Consider the following 17,294-nt stretch of genomic DNA (forward strand, 5'->3'; position numbering starts at 1 on the left):
TAACAAATGTTTTTTTGAGCAGTAAATCAGAATATTAGAATAATTTCTGAAGGATCATGTGACTGGAATAATGATGCTAAAAAATCAGCGTTGAAATCACAGGAATAAATTCAATTTTAAAACATATTCAAATAGAAAACAGTTATTTTAAATAGTAAAAATATTTCAAAATTGTACTGTTTTTGCTGTACTTTGGATCAAATAAATGCAGGCTTGGTGAGCAGAAGAGGCTTCTTTTAAAAAAAAAAACACCCAAAATCTTACTGTTCAAAAACGTTTGACTAGTAGTGTATAATTATATTTCATTAATATTCTTTATTTTTATTCTATTGCTATTACAGATGACTGACCTGCTAATAAAAATGAAAACTAATGCTACTGATTAGGTACTTTAATGTAAAAGGATATCTATATGAAACATTATCCAATTTATTAAAAAAAGTATCCTGCATATAACTAATTATGATGTTTATGTTTTAATTATTGTATTACATTGTATAGCATTACATTGTTTTACAAACAAGCTGTTTATTACTCCACGGATTATTTTTCCTCAAAAAACTAACATCACAAAGGAAACTAACTGCTCAAACTCTCATAAGCCTCACAGTCATTCGAATCCCAGGAACAGCGCCAGGAGCGCGCACTGATCAAATCCTGTGTTTCCACGGCAACAGAGGAGGAGTTTGCACTTCGACCCGTGACCACATCGGCGGAAATGAGGAACTAGGAAGTCGAGTGCAGGGCTGATGTGGAATACCACACATTTGTTTAAGATGAATTAGTGTCGCCTACAGCAACGTACTCATTTTCATCCACCACAGATGTAGAGAGTTGATAACGATCGACATAAGCGGTCATCCCACATGCAGTGGCGTCGCTAGCTGTGTTCGAGAAAGATGCTTCAGAGGTAAATATCACAGCCTTGTGCTGTATGACTGTTTGACAGCAGCAGTAACTGTGGGTGATAAAACTAGCTGTGGTGTTTCTCATTCAATTCAATAAGGGAGACCGCGGAGTGTTTTTGGGCGAGTTCAACCCATGACCATTTTCCTGCGGTGACAGTAAAAGTAGTAAATCTCAGTGTTTTGAAATATAAAGGATTTACAGAAGAAAATAAATAAATACATAAATGAAATGTTAAATAATAATAATAATTATTATTGTTATTATTATTATTATTATATAATTAAAAAAAATCGCTGTTGAATGACAAATTCACTGTTGAATGACAAAGCTGTTGTTTATTTGAATCACCAGGTTTTCTTATTTAATTTGATATACAGTATAAACCTCACAACTTTTCCTTTGCAAAAAAAATAATAATTATAGTGCCATGGTGTATAGGCTAAATAGTTAATATTCTATTCTTTTCTGAATGGCAGTGTTTCCACATTTTAAAATTAAATTAGGGTGATGGGACATAGGTAATATTTTGGAAAATTTGATTACCACATTAAATACATGGACAGATGAAGTTACAGCCCATCCCAGTAGTGTAGTTTGTAATAACAATAGAGTGTTTTCACAACGCGCCATCAATCTGCTATATTGGCGGCACTGAACGTAAACAGTGCCACTGAACCAAATGAAACTTGCATATTTAGCTGATTTTTGCTGCTGAAAATGATCAATTATTGTCATGTTTTGGGCTGTACTAATTGGTCAGACGGGGAAAAACATTTGGAGTACTGTAGACTGCCAAAAGTTATAACAAATCAAGGAAAAGAGTGCAAAAATCTGAGAAACAAAGGTTGTTTGTGGTTGGCCAAACTGAACCAGGATTTCCAGGGCAAGAATCTTGACAACATTTGTGTTTGTTTTTATCATTTCCAGTCAGGTAGGTGAAATATTAGAGTAATATCTCAATTAATACTGCTTGTATGTATCTTTACCACCTATTAACTTAGTTTGTCAAAATATTGTGCCCTTTCCAGCTTACTAAGTCCTTCTCTATTTGATTTAACAGCTTCCACATGTTTTTTATGTGGTTAAGACAACATAGATTAGCAGAACAACACATTCAGTAGTACATTGACCATGCAATCCATGCTGTTGTTTACATCTGAGTCTGATCTGTACTATATGAATAATATATATAAGTGTGAGATACATATAGCCAATAAACAATAAAAACATTGAGTTACAGACTCCCTGTTCTCCACAATGAACCTAGTCAGAAAGCAAGAGTCACTTTTTCTGCCTTTCTAAATTTGTTGCACTGTTGAAGTCACTCATTTAAGTTAAAATTAATAATTTCTGTGTCATTGGTAATATGAAATTAAGTTTTAATATTAATGTTTTTTTTTTCTTTGGTTTAGGTGACCTAAGTTGGAGCGGGGTGAATGTGTGGAGTGTTTGTGGCGTGTAACAACATCATTACCTGCACTGTTAATCGACGTGACTTTTGAAATGACAAATATGTTCTCCCCACGCTGTTAAACATACCTTTCACTTTTTATCGACTATTTCCTATGATTAGAAGCTAAATAAAATGCCAAGGCCAAATTGAAGTAATACACTTCACATTTCACACACCAAAATCCATAATTTTACACCTAAAGTCATCATGTCATTGGGCGAGCAGTCACAGAAGTGGTTTCCAACTCACGTCCAAGCCACTGTTCTTCAAGCCACAGACCTGCAACCAAAGGGCAAGAATGGCACCAACGATGCCTACACCATCATCCAGCTGGGCAAAGAGAAATACTCCACATCAGTGGCAGAAAAGACCCTCAGCCCGTTGTGGAAAGAAGAAGCTTCGTTTGAACTGCCAGGACTGCTGATGGAAAGCAATCCAGAGGTTTATGAGCTGTGCCTCACAGTCATGCACAGGTCCCTGGTTGGATTGGATAAATTTCTGGGCCAAAAAATCATCAACTTAAATGAGATATTCGACAACAAGGAACGGCGGAAAACTGAGTAAGTGAGTTACTTTATTCGTTTTTGATGGCTGATCTTTTAAGGATCTGTCAAAAGTCTTGTTGAACTATACACAGGTGCCATTCTTTCAGATAAGCAGAAGTGCAACTTAAAAGAGGAACCTGACACTGATAGTCTTCTCCTCTTTTGGTATTACAGTTCATTTTTTTATTATTTATGCAATCACAGTCCTTTCTTCTCTCTGTTTTGTAACTAGAAATTTGGATTGTTTGTACCTCATGTATGATAGCTTTTGGCTCAAAACATTTAACATAAAAGCAGTCCTCAAAGTCTTGCTCTGACATCAGCCTACATAGACCCTAGCGTTTAACGCTTGTCAGCATTTTGAAGCCAAGTCATTTCAAAATTCTCCAAAAATAACATGATGGAAGGTTTTGAAACGACCTGGCCTATTTTTAACGTCTGTAACAGTTAGTGATGTAGTTTCATTTGAAGTAATCCTCTGACGTAACCCTGTCTTTGTTTTTAAAACCTGTTGTCTGAGTTTTAAATGTCTATGGACATGCCATTGCTCTGCATTACTATAGCATTACCATCTCATGCAGGCCAGTTTTGTTCTGGTATGAAACTCAGATAAAGGTCTTTTGACTCCATGTAGTTTGAGTCACAACCCTGTGGTAGATGAACAGGTCTAGTGAGGATGATTATCCTGCGTGCTATTATTTTTTCCTCTCTGTTTGTCAGGCCCTGGTGACTAGCAGGTGTGTTTCGTTCTTGGAAACTGCATCATTTTGTGTTCTTCTGTCTTTTGACTTCCTCTAATGTTCTTGTCAGATGTGACATAGGCTACTTGCTGTAACTAAGTTCACACTAGCAGTGACTTTTATTTTGGAGGCAAAAGACTAAATATAATAAAAATATAAATTAAATCCATACATACAAACAAACATTAATGAGAAGCAGAGACAACTTTTTTCTATTGCGAATGTTTATCTGAGAGGAGAACAATCACATGAGCTCAACCATCTTCTTTCCTATTGGCTGTTGCACCAGAAAGTTGCACTTCATTTGCAAAAAGTTGAATGATTCTGAACTTTGTTGCATCGCCAATGGCCTCTGTCACTCTTATTTTCTGATTTCACTTTTTTGGGCATGTACAAACTAGCAGTGGGTTATATAAGTATTACAAAAGAAACAAGTATGGCTGGTTGTGGAAAGGGCAGTGTCACCGTCTTTAGTTCCTGACATTATTAAAGGTCCCATATTGTACACATTACTGGAGGTTTATTTTAGTTGATGTCCTTAAGAATATATATTTGCGGTATAAGTGCCAAAATCCATCTCAATATATTTTTACAGCTCCTTTTTTAGGAGCTCTGTCAAAAACAGGTCGATTTTGGCCCATCTAATTAATATTCATGAGCCTCTCTTCTGATTGGCCTGTTGTTTTCTGAGTGATGCACAGCCAGGCCAACCACAGTTAACTACGTCATGTATGCTGTAAGCGAGCTCAGAGCAATAGAGAGAGCCTAGCTTGCTGATACTCAACAGGATAATTCAGAATGATCATTAATGTTTTTTCTTTTTCAAACACCGAATGCAGTAAGCTACATAACTGTTGCTTTAGTAAAGCCCCTTTCACAATGCGCGCTGATTCTGGAAAATTACGGGAATGAGCGCTGTGTGAACAAAAGCCAGAACCATAAAGGCAGTGTTGTTGTGATGATACACGTTATCATGCGACTCTTCACGACGAAAAAATACGTGCAAAGTGGAATGAAACGGCGATCAGGCAGAGCCAGTTCCTCACTATCAGCGCTGAAGCACAGTTTGTTCAGGTTAGTTTAGGTTTAGTGAATCGTACGTGTTGCATTACATCTCACATCCAAATGTCACGTTAGGGTTGGGCGATGTCGACCAATTCGGCATCGTACGATGTCTAATGGGAAACATCGCGATGGACGATGGCATCGTCGTCATAGGCGGGGGGTTGGGGGGGGGGGGGGTGATGGCTGTTGTTAAATAATTAATTCATAACGAAGCCTACCATTTCCACTACCTGACCCGCATGGTCTTTGTTTTACCCATAACCAAACTAGGGCTGCAACAGCTAATCGATAAAATCCATTTCCATTTATGCATAAAAGTTCATTATGACAGTCTGTGTTAAGTTTACTGAATGAGCGTCAAACATCCGGAAAACAGACGGGGAGACAATTAATCCTCAGCGCAAAAACATTCATTGTGCTGAAACATCTGTCCTTGAATGTTAAATTTAGATTTAAAATACCAGATTTTTACCACCGCGGTGGTAATGGACCAACTACCGCAGGTGGCGCGGTGTTTTTATATATATCAAAATAAATGAGGCTCAAACATTAATAACAAACGTGCGTGTTTATTTTAGCAATTCGGTCAGTGAACAAGCAGCCTACAAAACGCTAAAATAAATCAAATAATGAATACATTTAAATAAGAAAGTAGCCTAAATAAGTGTTAAATATGCTATTAAACAGACATTCGTTGCAAAAAATTCATAACAACCTCGACAGCTCATCGGAATTACTGGCCCGAGTCCGACTGGAACCTGACTTTCTCTTTCTCTTCCACATTGCACAGCTGCTGTTTTTAATAGCGAAGTAATGACATTTATTTTCGTTTCTTTAGTTTATAAAGTTAATTTAGAAATATATTTGGAACATGTTTTGTTTGTAAAATTCAAGTTTTTGTTTTTTAAAGTAACGACCAAGCGGTTAATGGTCAATTTATAGCCTTCTCAAGTCATCACAATTTAAAATCCATAGATATAAAAAAAAAACCTTAAAGCATATCACAATATTAGTTTATTCGTTTAACCTAGATAAATCCTATATACTAATAGGCGCATATCTAATCATTTTGCGGAGAGCTTTTTGGAGAAGCGCATTTGCACGACATGGAGATGCCAGCGCCATGTGAAACTTAATTTTTGCTCATAAAGGTAAGAGTAAAATTTACTTTAAACTATTACTTAACTAGGCTATTATGAAACGAAATAATTCAAATCAAAAACAAAACTCATTCATTCACGGGGCTTTGCGACCAGCTTAACACTACTGCGTGCATTTGAACGCGGAACTCTGCTGGAGGCACTTGCGCTCGCTGCTGCTGATGCTGCTGCTGTTGGCGGGACACTAAACACAGCCACGGCAGAATAAATATCAGAAACACTGTATTTTATGCTTGTTATAGTGTGTTTTTCTTCAGATTTTTTTTCTTTATTACGAATAATCGTTAGTTGCAGCCCTAAACCAAACCATAAATAAATAAAGATAAGTTACACACAAATTACCACCTGCCAATCACTTTTTCCGCCTCATTTATTAATGTAAACGAACATAGTTCGTGTAATTCGTTTGGAGTTCACTGTAATTTGTATTGTGATCGCTACCAACTTCCTTATTATTTCCTCATAATAATAATAATAATAATAGTAAAGTAAGTAAAGATGCGGAAATTGAAAGCATGCATTTCATTTGGCTGTATAGTGTGATTTAAGTGTGCGTTTTTCGCGAGCGGGTTGCTGCTGCGGCGGGGGCGGGGCGATGGATCGCGATGCCGGCTCAGCATCGCGATGCCTATCGGCCATCGGCGATGGACGATGGCATCGTCTATCGACCCAACCCTATGTCACGTCTTTATGGGTTGTGTGTAAAGCACGCACAGATTCCGGAAAACAACTGTGAATGAACCAAATCAAACAACTCCGGAACAAATCATGGGACACATTATCCATGTATTTACCGGAATCGCTGAGTGAAAGAGGCTGAAGTTGACTGCCACTGGTCTCTTATATTAACGTTGTTCGGAAGCCTGTGCAATGATGTAGTTTCCTGACATCCATGGACTGAACAGCGTTTTCTCGACTGTTTTCGTGTTGTTGTTGCTCATCAATGAAATGGATGCGTTGTTGTCTGGGTTTGACAAAAGGAGGGTGGGACAGTGGTTGGTGTTCGGGGTGGTGACTGAAGGCGGTGACTGAGTAGATCGGACGTCACATCTTTGCGGAAGTCACAGCGTCTCGTGAAAAGAAACAGCTACTTTAAGCAGGCTGTGTGCAGTTTACTGTGGATTGACTGCTTTGAAACTCATATGGTAGTTACATAGCCCCTAGACCTCAGTTATCATGAAAAAAGCCAGGAAATTTCGATTTTGACAATATGGGACCTTTAAATGCGGCAAATGACACAAATCAGTTACTAAAATGTGACCCTGGACCACAAAACCAGTCATGAGGGTCAATTTTTTGAAATTGAGATTTAAACATCATCTGAAAGCTGAAAATAAATAAGTGTCCTCTGATTTATGGTTTGTCAGGAATAGGACAATATTTAGCTGAGATACAACTATTTGAAATCTGGGGGTGCAAAAAAAAATACATTTTGAGAAAGTCACCTTTAAAGTTGTCCAGATGAAGTTCTTAGCAATGCATATCACTAATCAAAAATTACAAATTACTAATCATAATTACAAATATGCCTGTGCTGATTAAGACTGGTTTTGTGGTCCAGGGTCACAATTGTAGTTTTTAAAATACGTTAATAGTTTAGAATAGTTTTACTATGTAAGTACGTTTAACACTGGGGATTTGTAGATGATTACATTACCTCTACCATATCAGTTATAGGTTGATATTAGATACATAGTCTCTTTCATTGTGCATTAAAGTAATTATCAGCTTATTCGCTAGAATGTTATTATTGATGCATCCTTATTTTTCCTCAAAGCGTCTAATCATTGGCAATATGTCACAATCAGTGCAGGCATTGTTTATGTAGCAATCCTGTGATATCACACCTTTGGGAGGAAGTTGTGTGCTGTAACCAATTGCAAACATCACTGTTGATAGTCTTGACACAAATCACTCTACCAACTCATCCTCTGGAAAGGCTCTCAGGGTTAGCAGTCCCCATTGACTCTATTCATGCAAGGGTTTCCTCTAACTGACGCAAAGGTACAAGAGTCCGTTTCGACATTGGAGTCGACAGGCCCTAATTATCGCACACCTGTGTTTGTTGATTGTACGGTGGTTCCCAGCGGCCCTCGCAGAGTGGGAGTATTGTGGTTCCAGGCAGAGGAAGATTTATCTTGGCCTTGACTCCCATGTGAAGAACAGGGGCTGGCTGGCTCTCCACATGCCCAGATCAGAGCTCCCTCACTGGGCCTGAGACCAGGTAAACCCTCTTCCCTCGGATCGACAAGCTCCCCAGTGTGTGGATGGTCTTGGAAAGAAACATAATCACCATTCACTAGCTGTGCCATGATGGAAGAAGAGCACTCAGCAAGATGGCAGCCTGTGACGACCCCAGAGGGAAGCGTGTTCCGATACTGAAGGAGTGTTTACAGTAGTGTTTGCATGAAAGAACTGTGTCTAGGTCGGAAGTGTTGAACTGCATTTCTGGAGGGCTGGTTTGTGAGTGTACAGAGTGTCTTTTTAATCAGTGCTGAGGTCAGGAAAGGGCCTGAGTGATGTTTTTACAAAAAAATGAATCCCATTCTACTTAGTTTACCGGTTTTAATAAAGTAGTTATTATTTTAGCACACTTGGATGGAATCATTTCCTTTAAAATAAAAGATTTAAGATCTAGGGGTACCATATGGATGCATAAAGATAAACCTATAATTATTTTCATGTTAGGCCAGTATCAAATTTTTTTTACCGGTCTGTCTTAATAAATTGTAAAATACTAAAATAGGTATTTAAATGCTGTTTATTATTATAGTGTGAAGTCTTTAAATTGACCTATTTCAGTATTTTACAATTTATTATGACTTCAACTCACAGTTGAAGTCAAAAGTTTACATACACCTTGCAGAATCTGCAAAATGTTAATTATTTTATCAAAATAAGGATCATACAAAATGCATGCTATTTTATTTAGTACTGACCTGAATAAGATATTTCACATACAAGACATTTAATAAGAGTCCAGAAGATAATATCATAGTTAAATTTATAAAAATGACCCTGTTCAAAAGTATACATACTTGATTCTTAATACTATGTTGTTTGATAGTTGTTCATGAGTCCCTTGTTTGTCCTGAACAGTTAAATTTAACCTTATCTCCAAATTCAAAAAAATTTCACCCCCGGCTTTTAATGCATCGTGTTTCCTTCATGAAACAAAAAAACACAGCTAAAGTAAAAATGACATCCATTTTGTACAGTCCCTCTTATTTTGGTAAAATAATTAGCATTTTGAAATAAGAAACTTTGGATGTTGCATTGGCTGCAAAAAATACAAAACAAAACTGTGAAAATGAACCTGCACAAAGAATTTGCAATATTGGTTAATATTGAGTGGCATCAATTAAAAAAAGAAATCTCTAATTAAAAATATATTTCGTAAATATGGTTTTTCACCGTATATTTGGCTGTGGTAACTGGAAAATGATGTATGGCATCTGCTCATTGAAAATGTTGGCCCTGTGTTGAAAGAAAGTCTCTGTCTAGCGTTATACCTACACTATAAGTGTTCACGACCATCATTTCTAAATTAATGATCCTGCTCCAAGTGTCTTGAATTGCGGGAGCATCAATATTCAGCCACTCTTGAGATTAATGTGTCTCTGCTGAAATATTGTCCATTTCATAATCTCCAAATACCGGTGTGAGCATCAATGAACAAAGGCCAGATTTGTGCAAATGCCACCTCCTTTTCACACAGTTACTGCATCAATCACATTACTTCCAGCAGAAAAAAAAGAGCAAGAGGTTAAATAAACAGGAGCCGGGGAATGGCCTAGATGGGGGCGTATTACTTCACATTCTTTATGTGGCCCAAACCTTTGCAGTTACCAGGGAATTATGTTTATCCCTACTATAATATGCATTCTCAGGAAGGGGGAAGGCTTTCAAATGGACTAAATGGACTATGCTGTGGATTTGTGTGAAGTGAAATTGGGTTTCTGGCCAGACAAACACATTGCCCCCATGTCGTTTTTGTATGAATTATACATACAGAGCAAAGCCTGAAAGAGAGTCTTCCCACCAGGGGGGTTTCACAGAAAAGAAGAAGTGAAAGAGTGTGCGGTTTTCTCCTGTTTGTTTTTATCAAGCTGTGAAGGTACACTGGAACATCTGCAAATTACTGGTGCATGTACCTCCAGCCTAGCTGTTTTTAATAACACCTAAGAGGCCAACCACACTCGTGACACAGCGCCCAAAGATGTGTAGCTCTGTAGCAGCTGTGCTCGGAATTTAAATACGCTTTGAATATACAAACAGCACAGTACTTTATTACAGTAAGTTAGCATCATCCTGATTCCCTCAACAAAAACAGATTTTTCCACTGACTTTTGGATTTTTGCTTGAAAAATAAGTTGTATTCCAGTCTATCATATTCTTGTCAGTTCAGTTGTGTTTGTTTATGTATTTCTGACAAAGTTTTTGCTGTATGTCTCATACTTTCCGTCTCTCTCTTGTCAGCTGGTACACGCTAGACTCAAGGCCAGGTAAGAAGAGGAAAGACCGGGGCAAGATTCAAGTCAGTATCCAGTTCATGCGGAACAACATGACCGCCAGCATGTTCGACTTGTCCATGCGAGACAAACCCAGATCGCCATTCTCCAAACTTAAGGAAAAAATGAAGGGTCGCAAGCACGACGGTGCCTTTTCAGACACATCTTCCGCCATCCTTCCACACAGACAGAGCGAGACTGATTCTCTGCCAGACCAGAACCCGCGTCCTCACCCTCAGGCTGCACCTGAACCCAAGCCAAAACGCTCGCTGCTCACTGGGACGCAGAGACTTTCTGCTGCTCACTCCATGTCTGATCTGATAGGAACACACTTCAGGCCCAAACACGACTCCATGAACTCCATTGAGGAGAAAGGTGAGGACAGACAACCTCTGTAGTCCAATTTAGTCACTTAGTGAGTTAGCAAGTAAAGGCTAAGAGGGTATTACTGATGTATTTTATTTCATAGAATGAAATGTGAAAATATCTTCCAGGAGAAGTTCACTTCCAAAATGAAAATTTCCTCATAATTTACTCAAACCCATGTCATCCAAGATGTTCATGTCTTTCTTTCTTCAGTTGCAAAGAAGTTAATTTTTTTGAGGAAAACATTCCTTGATTTTTCTCCATATAATTGACTTCAATGGGAATCAATGGGTAGAAGGTCCAAATTGCAGTTTCAATGCAGCTTCAAAGGGCTCTACAAGATCCAAACCCAAAGAATGGTCTTATCTAGCAAAACAATCACCCATTTTCCTAAAAAAATAAAAAATGTAAACTTTTTAATCGTAAATGCTCAACTTGCACTAGCTTAGGTTGGTGGTTAGTTCTTCATCTCTGTATTTTGGTTAAAAAAGGTAGGGTACGGTGAAAAACTCTCATTTAATTTTCGTCTCCATCCTTAAAATCAACCAACATTGTTGTTTTACCTTTTTTTGTTCGCTTTGTAAACACTGGTTCAGTACTTCTGCCTACATCACACAGGTGTGATTACATAATGTGTGAGGTCAAGCTAGTGCAAGGCGAGCATTTCTCGTTAAAAAGTATATAAAATTGTATTTTTCTTAGAAAATGGCAGATCGTTTTGCTAGATAAGACCCTTATTCCTTGGCTGGGATCGTGTAGAGCCATTTGAAGCTGCATAGATATTGCATTTTGGACCTTCAACCTGTTGATCCTCATTAAAGTCCACTATATGGAGAAAAATCCTGGAATGTTTTCCTCAAAAACCTTCATTTGTTTTTAACTAAAGAAAGAAAGACATGAACATCTTAGATGACATACGGGTAAGTAAATTAACAGGAAATTTTCATTCTGCAACTAAACTACCACAGACATTATTTCAGGCAACCAAGAACCCATTGACTTGATAATGATGGAACTGGTGGAAATGCTAAGATGCTAACTCGTCTCCAAGTGTCGGCCTACAAAAATTCCTCACTCCTGCAGCGCTCTATGGAGAAGCGCTAAGTGTTCTGTCTTTCTCATCCACAGGGGTCGCTGCATCTCACAGGCACTCTCAGAGCGATGGATTTGGTTGCCCAACCAGTGACGTTCCATGTGACCCCTTCTCCGACATCGGAGACAACATGCCCCAGAAATTCGCCACTCTCCCACGCAACCGCAATCCCTTCGAGGGAGATCAGGGGATGCTGTGGGGTGCAGAGAAGAAAGAGAAGAAGGAGAAGGTTGGTCTTCTGGGCAGAGTGACTGGGAAGAAGGAAGGAAAGAAAACGGCTGCTGGAACACGAACGGGAAGCTCTGGAGACCTGCGATCTCCAAACCCCTTTACCAGTGAAACCTCAAGTGAAACCAACCCTTTCCTCTCACACTACAAATCCAGGTAAGACTAGTTTTAAGACTAGCCATTTTGTTATTGCCTTTTATACATTACATCTAGGTCAAATTCCATTAGCATTTAGCAGTGAAGCAATTTAAAGTTTAAAGGGACAGTTCTAAAACTGTAAATTTTGTCATTAATTACTCACCCTCATGTTGTTCCAAACCTGTAAGACCTTATAAAAGATATTTTTTAGGAAATCTGAGAGCTCTCTGACCCTCCATAGAAAGCAAGGGCCTTTCACTATCAAGACCCAAAAAGGTAGTAAGGACATTGTTAAAATAGTCTATGTGAAATCAGTGGTTCAGTGGTAATTTTGCAAAGTTATTTTTGTTTTCTTTGTGCACAAAAATTATGTTCGTAGCTTCGTAAAATTACGATCTTACAGGTTTGGAACAGCATGAGGGTGAGTAATTAATGACAGAATTTTCATTTTTGTGTGAACTAACCCTTTAATGAAGAAAAGTAAACAAGATCAAAATTAGGTTGGGTTAATATATATGTAATTTAAATGTTTAAGTATTATATTCAATATTGTTTTATGTAATATATAATAATATTATTAATTCATGAATGTGTCTTCATGAATGTACTTTTGCCTGTCATTTCCAACCTCTGCTCTTTTCTCAATGGAGTTAGATGAGGACAGTCAAGCACTTAGTGTTTATCAGAGAAAGTCTGTCATTAGGAAGACCTTATCAATGTCATTAGGCCCAACTCAGACTACAGGGTCCTGACCAAGCCACAGTAATGAGATCTGAACGAGAGATAGACCATTCAATTAACAATTTACCTGGCCGTAGCCTACCAAGCCGTTCATCCTCTCTGATTACTCTCTCATCTTAGATCACAGGTCTTCCAGGGGTCACAGGTTAGCTAAAAAGATATTTAACAAACCTGCTTAATATTGTCTAGCTAGTATATAAAGATGTGTGATCTTTGCATCATTATACATAAACTAACTTTTTGATAACCAGCATCCTTAATGGGCCCCATCCATTCACAATGTATTGTCATGAAAGGAATGAAAGACTACTCAAAACAGTACGCCCATGTCAGCATTTTTTTTTTTTTTGCAAGTTGCAGTGGTCTTTGATGGCTGTGGTATGGGTGGAACAAATGTGTCAGCCGGTTGAATTTCCAAATTTCCTGTTATGATTACAAAGAAATTCAACGTCTATATGAAAAAAAGTGTTGCATTGTCAGTGTAGATCATTTGGTATGTATTTTTTTATTAAAATAATTTGATCTTTTATAAAAAGTACTTTGGAATTTTGAATAATAATAATAATTTTATAAATATATTTATGCCACTAGATTGTCTTATAGACATTATTACATTGCATATAATCATGGGCGACATTAGGGGGGGGCAAGGGGGGGCAGTTGCCCCCCCTGTGGTTAGTCATGGAATCCTTGACAGCCCCGCTGCAACTGCTTTAGCCAAGCTTAGGCTCGGTTGTACTTGGGAACTAGACGGTGCTATATAACCCTCAAACGAAAGCAAAGCAATTGAAGATCTGGCAAACTATCCAACGTGTTTTTGCAGCGTTGAGCAATGTAGCCAATCACAGACATATCTGTTGTTTCCGAACAATTAGAAACACTTGTCAGAATTCACTCACTGCTGAAAGCGCCTGATCGGTTTTTATTAAGTGCCGTTTTGTGCGCTCGTGAATCATCTTATGAGTGTAGACGCGATGTAAATAAAATATTAATTGTGTAGTTTAGAGAGCTTTATTAATTATAACGGAATTTTGTGAGATCTCTATGAACTTTTAGTGATAATAAGGGGAGCGTGCTTTGCACTTTCCAGGCTATAATCCATTTAGAATTTGTATGAAACTTTCGTTTTTCGGCACATGCAAGCTGATATGTTTTGGGAGTGACATTTGCATATTTACGCTGGGTTTATTCTCGAAATAACGGTGAAGCAATAGACGGGATAAAAATATATTTTCCCCTTCTCCCAAAACAACTTACTGTTTCAGCTATAAAATAGTTCAGTTTTGTATGTAATGGCAAAATGTTTATATTTAGTTTCGTTTTTTATTTAGCTAATTTAGAAAAACGCTTGGAGCATTTTTTTATTCGTTAAATATATATTATATGGCTTTCTGCCGTCTGGTTCTTGAACAGGAGTGCTTAACAAAATTAAGCGAAATGCATGCCTCACAGACATAATAAATACATTTATAGAAAGCTTTAAATTATTACTTAACGAAATAAAACAAATCAAAAGCACAAACTCTTTCATGTAATCCATAAAGATGAATTTCTCTCTAAAGGCGCGTCCAAAAAGGAGATTGCGAGTCAGGATCTTTGCGACACTGACTCAGAATACACAAATTAATTAATAAATAATTAATTTATGTCCTTACTCTTTCCTCGACACATTCATTGTTATTTATTTTTGCCGGTGCTTGGGGCGAGTTTTAGCCTATTGTGTGCGCTTGAACGCGGATTCAGCTGCGCTAAAGCACACTAAACGGTGTCTGAGTCAGTCTCAAAAGTGAAAGCGAAAGTGAAGTTTCGTGTTGTTTCCACCAGCGCGGCATTTTTTTTTTCTTCACCATAATTGATGGATGTCTAAATTATGAAAATAAGGAGAAGCCTAAAACAGGCCCGATGCCGGCCCGGTCTGAACTATGACGTGAAAATTGGCCCGAAGCCGTAGCCCTGGGGTGTAAAAAAAAGTCAGGGCCCATCAGCACGGGCTGAAGTGCAGCGCTTTAATTGACTGCTTTGATGTGCTGCAATACCGTAGGGCACTGTTTTAATGCTTACATCTGATTTTTTTTTCTTGCCCCCCCTGACTCAAGAGTCAAATGTCGCCCATGCATATAATATACACTACTATTCAAAAGTTTGGGGTTAGTCAGATTATAACAATAAGGACACATTAAATTAAAAAGTGACAGTACAGACAACGCTAAAATGCAAAGGATTCATATTTTAAATGCTGTTTTTTAAAACTTAATACTCATCAAAGAGTCAAAGCAAATATACCATAGTTTCCACAAAAATATTAAGCAACACGACTGTTTTTAACATAATATTATGAATGTTTCTTGAGCACCAAATCAGCGTATAAGAATGATTTCTGAAGGGCAATGTGACACTGGAGTAATGAAGCTTAAAATTGAGCTTTGCCATCACAGGAATAAATAACATTTTAAATTATATTGAAATAGAAAACAGTTATTTTAAATTGTAATAAGCTGCCACAATATTAGTTTTTACAGGATTTTTAATAAAATAAATGTAGGCTTGGTGAGCATAATAGACTTCTTTCAAAAACTTTCCACCTCAGTTTTTTTTTAAACGTTTAAAGATATACGTATACCGTTACTGTGGTATAAAATTGCTCATACTGTGATAAAAGATTTTGGTCACACCGCCCACTTGCTGAATGCAGTAACTGGCTGTAATGCCTTTGTTGTGGTTAGTGACCGATTGTTAAGAAATGAAAAGCAGACTTGTTTGCATGTGAGGGGTTTCAAACCATTTCCTGACCCTAAGTAAAAGTCAGCTCAAACATTTTTATTGAAATTGCAGGCAAGTAGCAGTTGCATTAAAGAATGTGATGTTTCATGATAGTGCTTGTTAAATTTATTTGAATATTAAATGGAGGAAGTGCATCTAATGTATTTTTTGGAGTAACAGTTTTCTTTTTTCTGTGTAGCAGTGACAACATGAGAAAACCTACTAGTAATGAGGACCTTACTCAGAAACTCAAAACCTCTCCCGAAAAGAAACGCGGCATGAAGAGTGGAAGACAACATGTAAGTTTATTCACTATTGTTACACACATAAATCTGAGCACACTAAATATAAGAATATTATTGTTCATTTCTGTTCTAAACAAGGGTGTATTTTCACGTTGTCACTGTCCAGTCTGTCCAGACACAGTTTGACCACATTTCTCATAAGTTTTCAAAACTTGCCCAAAGTTTTAATTGGTCATTTATTATACATGGAAGCCCTATTATACATGGAAGTCGTCGATGCTGATCTCTGACTGAGTATCACTTGTGGCGCTCTGCTTGGAGGGCCGTTTATCTAATTAACAGCTGAAATGGGTGGTCATCGTCTTTGATCTGCGTGTAATTTGAAGTAGTGTGATGTTATTAGTGCGCTTCCATTTCGTTAGCGAGCCATCTCGGACAGTATGTTCTCTCACTCAATAATTGGAAATCTAATCATTAATAATACGCAATTTGTCACTGGTCTAATTTTACACCATAGGTCAAAGCGTGGTCAGCGTTAAACGTGGAAAGGGGCCCTCTCTCACTTTGTCATAATTATACTGATTGCGATCGTCATCGTGTCCAGCGTGGAGCAACGCGACGTTTGTTGCCTGCTGTGTGAGAATAGCCGCTGAAGTGATGTTGAAACTGGAGACGCGTTGCTGAAAATGGCTTTCCTCACCCATTTTTGAGGTTATGTTAACACTGCATCCGTGAAATAGTGTCTCTGGCACTCTAAGGCCTTAATTAAAGGATGGGGGGGGGGGGAGAGAGCCGGCCGAGGCATTTCAAAGGACTTGGAGTTTTAGATTTTCAACGCAAAGGCCCTCATTAGTGCCCATAATGAGACAACTGAAGAATGCCAAGTGGAAGTCTTATCTCTCCCACACTCCTGATTGCCTAAATCTGCTCATCAGCTGCTTGCCAGTTCATGGTCATTTCCTGGGCTCTTTTCCTGCCCCCGCTAGCTTGTGCCCTGGTGGTTTTGCCATTCATGCAGCATCGCTTTCTCAAAATCTTCCTTTGATTTAGTGTTCGCTGTCGCTGTCTATATTTGCCAGAGAGTTTTTGTCGGTTGACTAGCATTACCAATCACTTAACTCAACAAGCACACTGAAATACACTACCAGTCAAACGTTTCTGAACAATAAGATTTTTGCATTTATTTGATCCAAAGTACAGCAAAAACAGTAACATTTCGAAAGAATTTAACTATTTAAAATGACTTTTCTATTTGAATATATTTAAAAATTTTAAAATGTATTTATTTCTGTGATCAAAGCTAAATTTTCAGCACCAGTCTTTAGTGTCACATGATTCTT

General features: G+C 37.9%; 1 protein-coding gene across 1 annotated transcript in view; it reads left to right on the forward strand.

The window, feature by feature from the left end:
* The first annotated feature begins 746 nt into the window (after positions 1–746).
* Positions 747–17,294, forward strand: part of rab11fip2 (RAB11 family interacting protein 2 (class I)) — a 25,190-nt gene continuing 8,642 nt past the window's right edge. Inside the window, exons 1-5 of the mRNA XM_073834068.1 lie at positions 747–910; positions 2,322–2,922; positions 10,352–10,758; positions 11,878–12,226; positions 15,909–16,008. Of these exons, the coding sequence (XP_073690169.1) occupies positions 2,570–2,922; positions 10,352–10,758; positions 11,878–12,226; positions 15,909–16,008 (1,209 nt within the window). The 5' untranslated portion in view covers positions 747–910; positions 2,322–2,569. The remainder of the gene's footprint in view (positions 911–2,321; positions 2,923–10,351; positions 10,759–11,877; positions 12,227–15,908; positions 16,009–17,294) is intronic.

This window comes from Garra rufa, chromosome 2, assembly GCF_049309525.1.
Source record: "Garra rufa chromosome 2, GarRuf1.0, whole genome shotgun sequence".
Classification (NCBI taxonomy): Eukaryota; Metazoa; Chordata; class Actinopteri; order Cypriniformes; family Cyprinidae; genus Garra; species Garra rufa.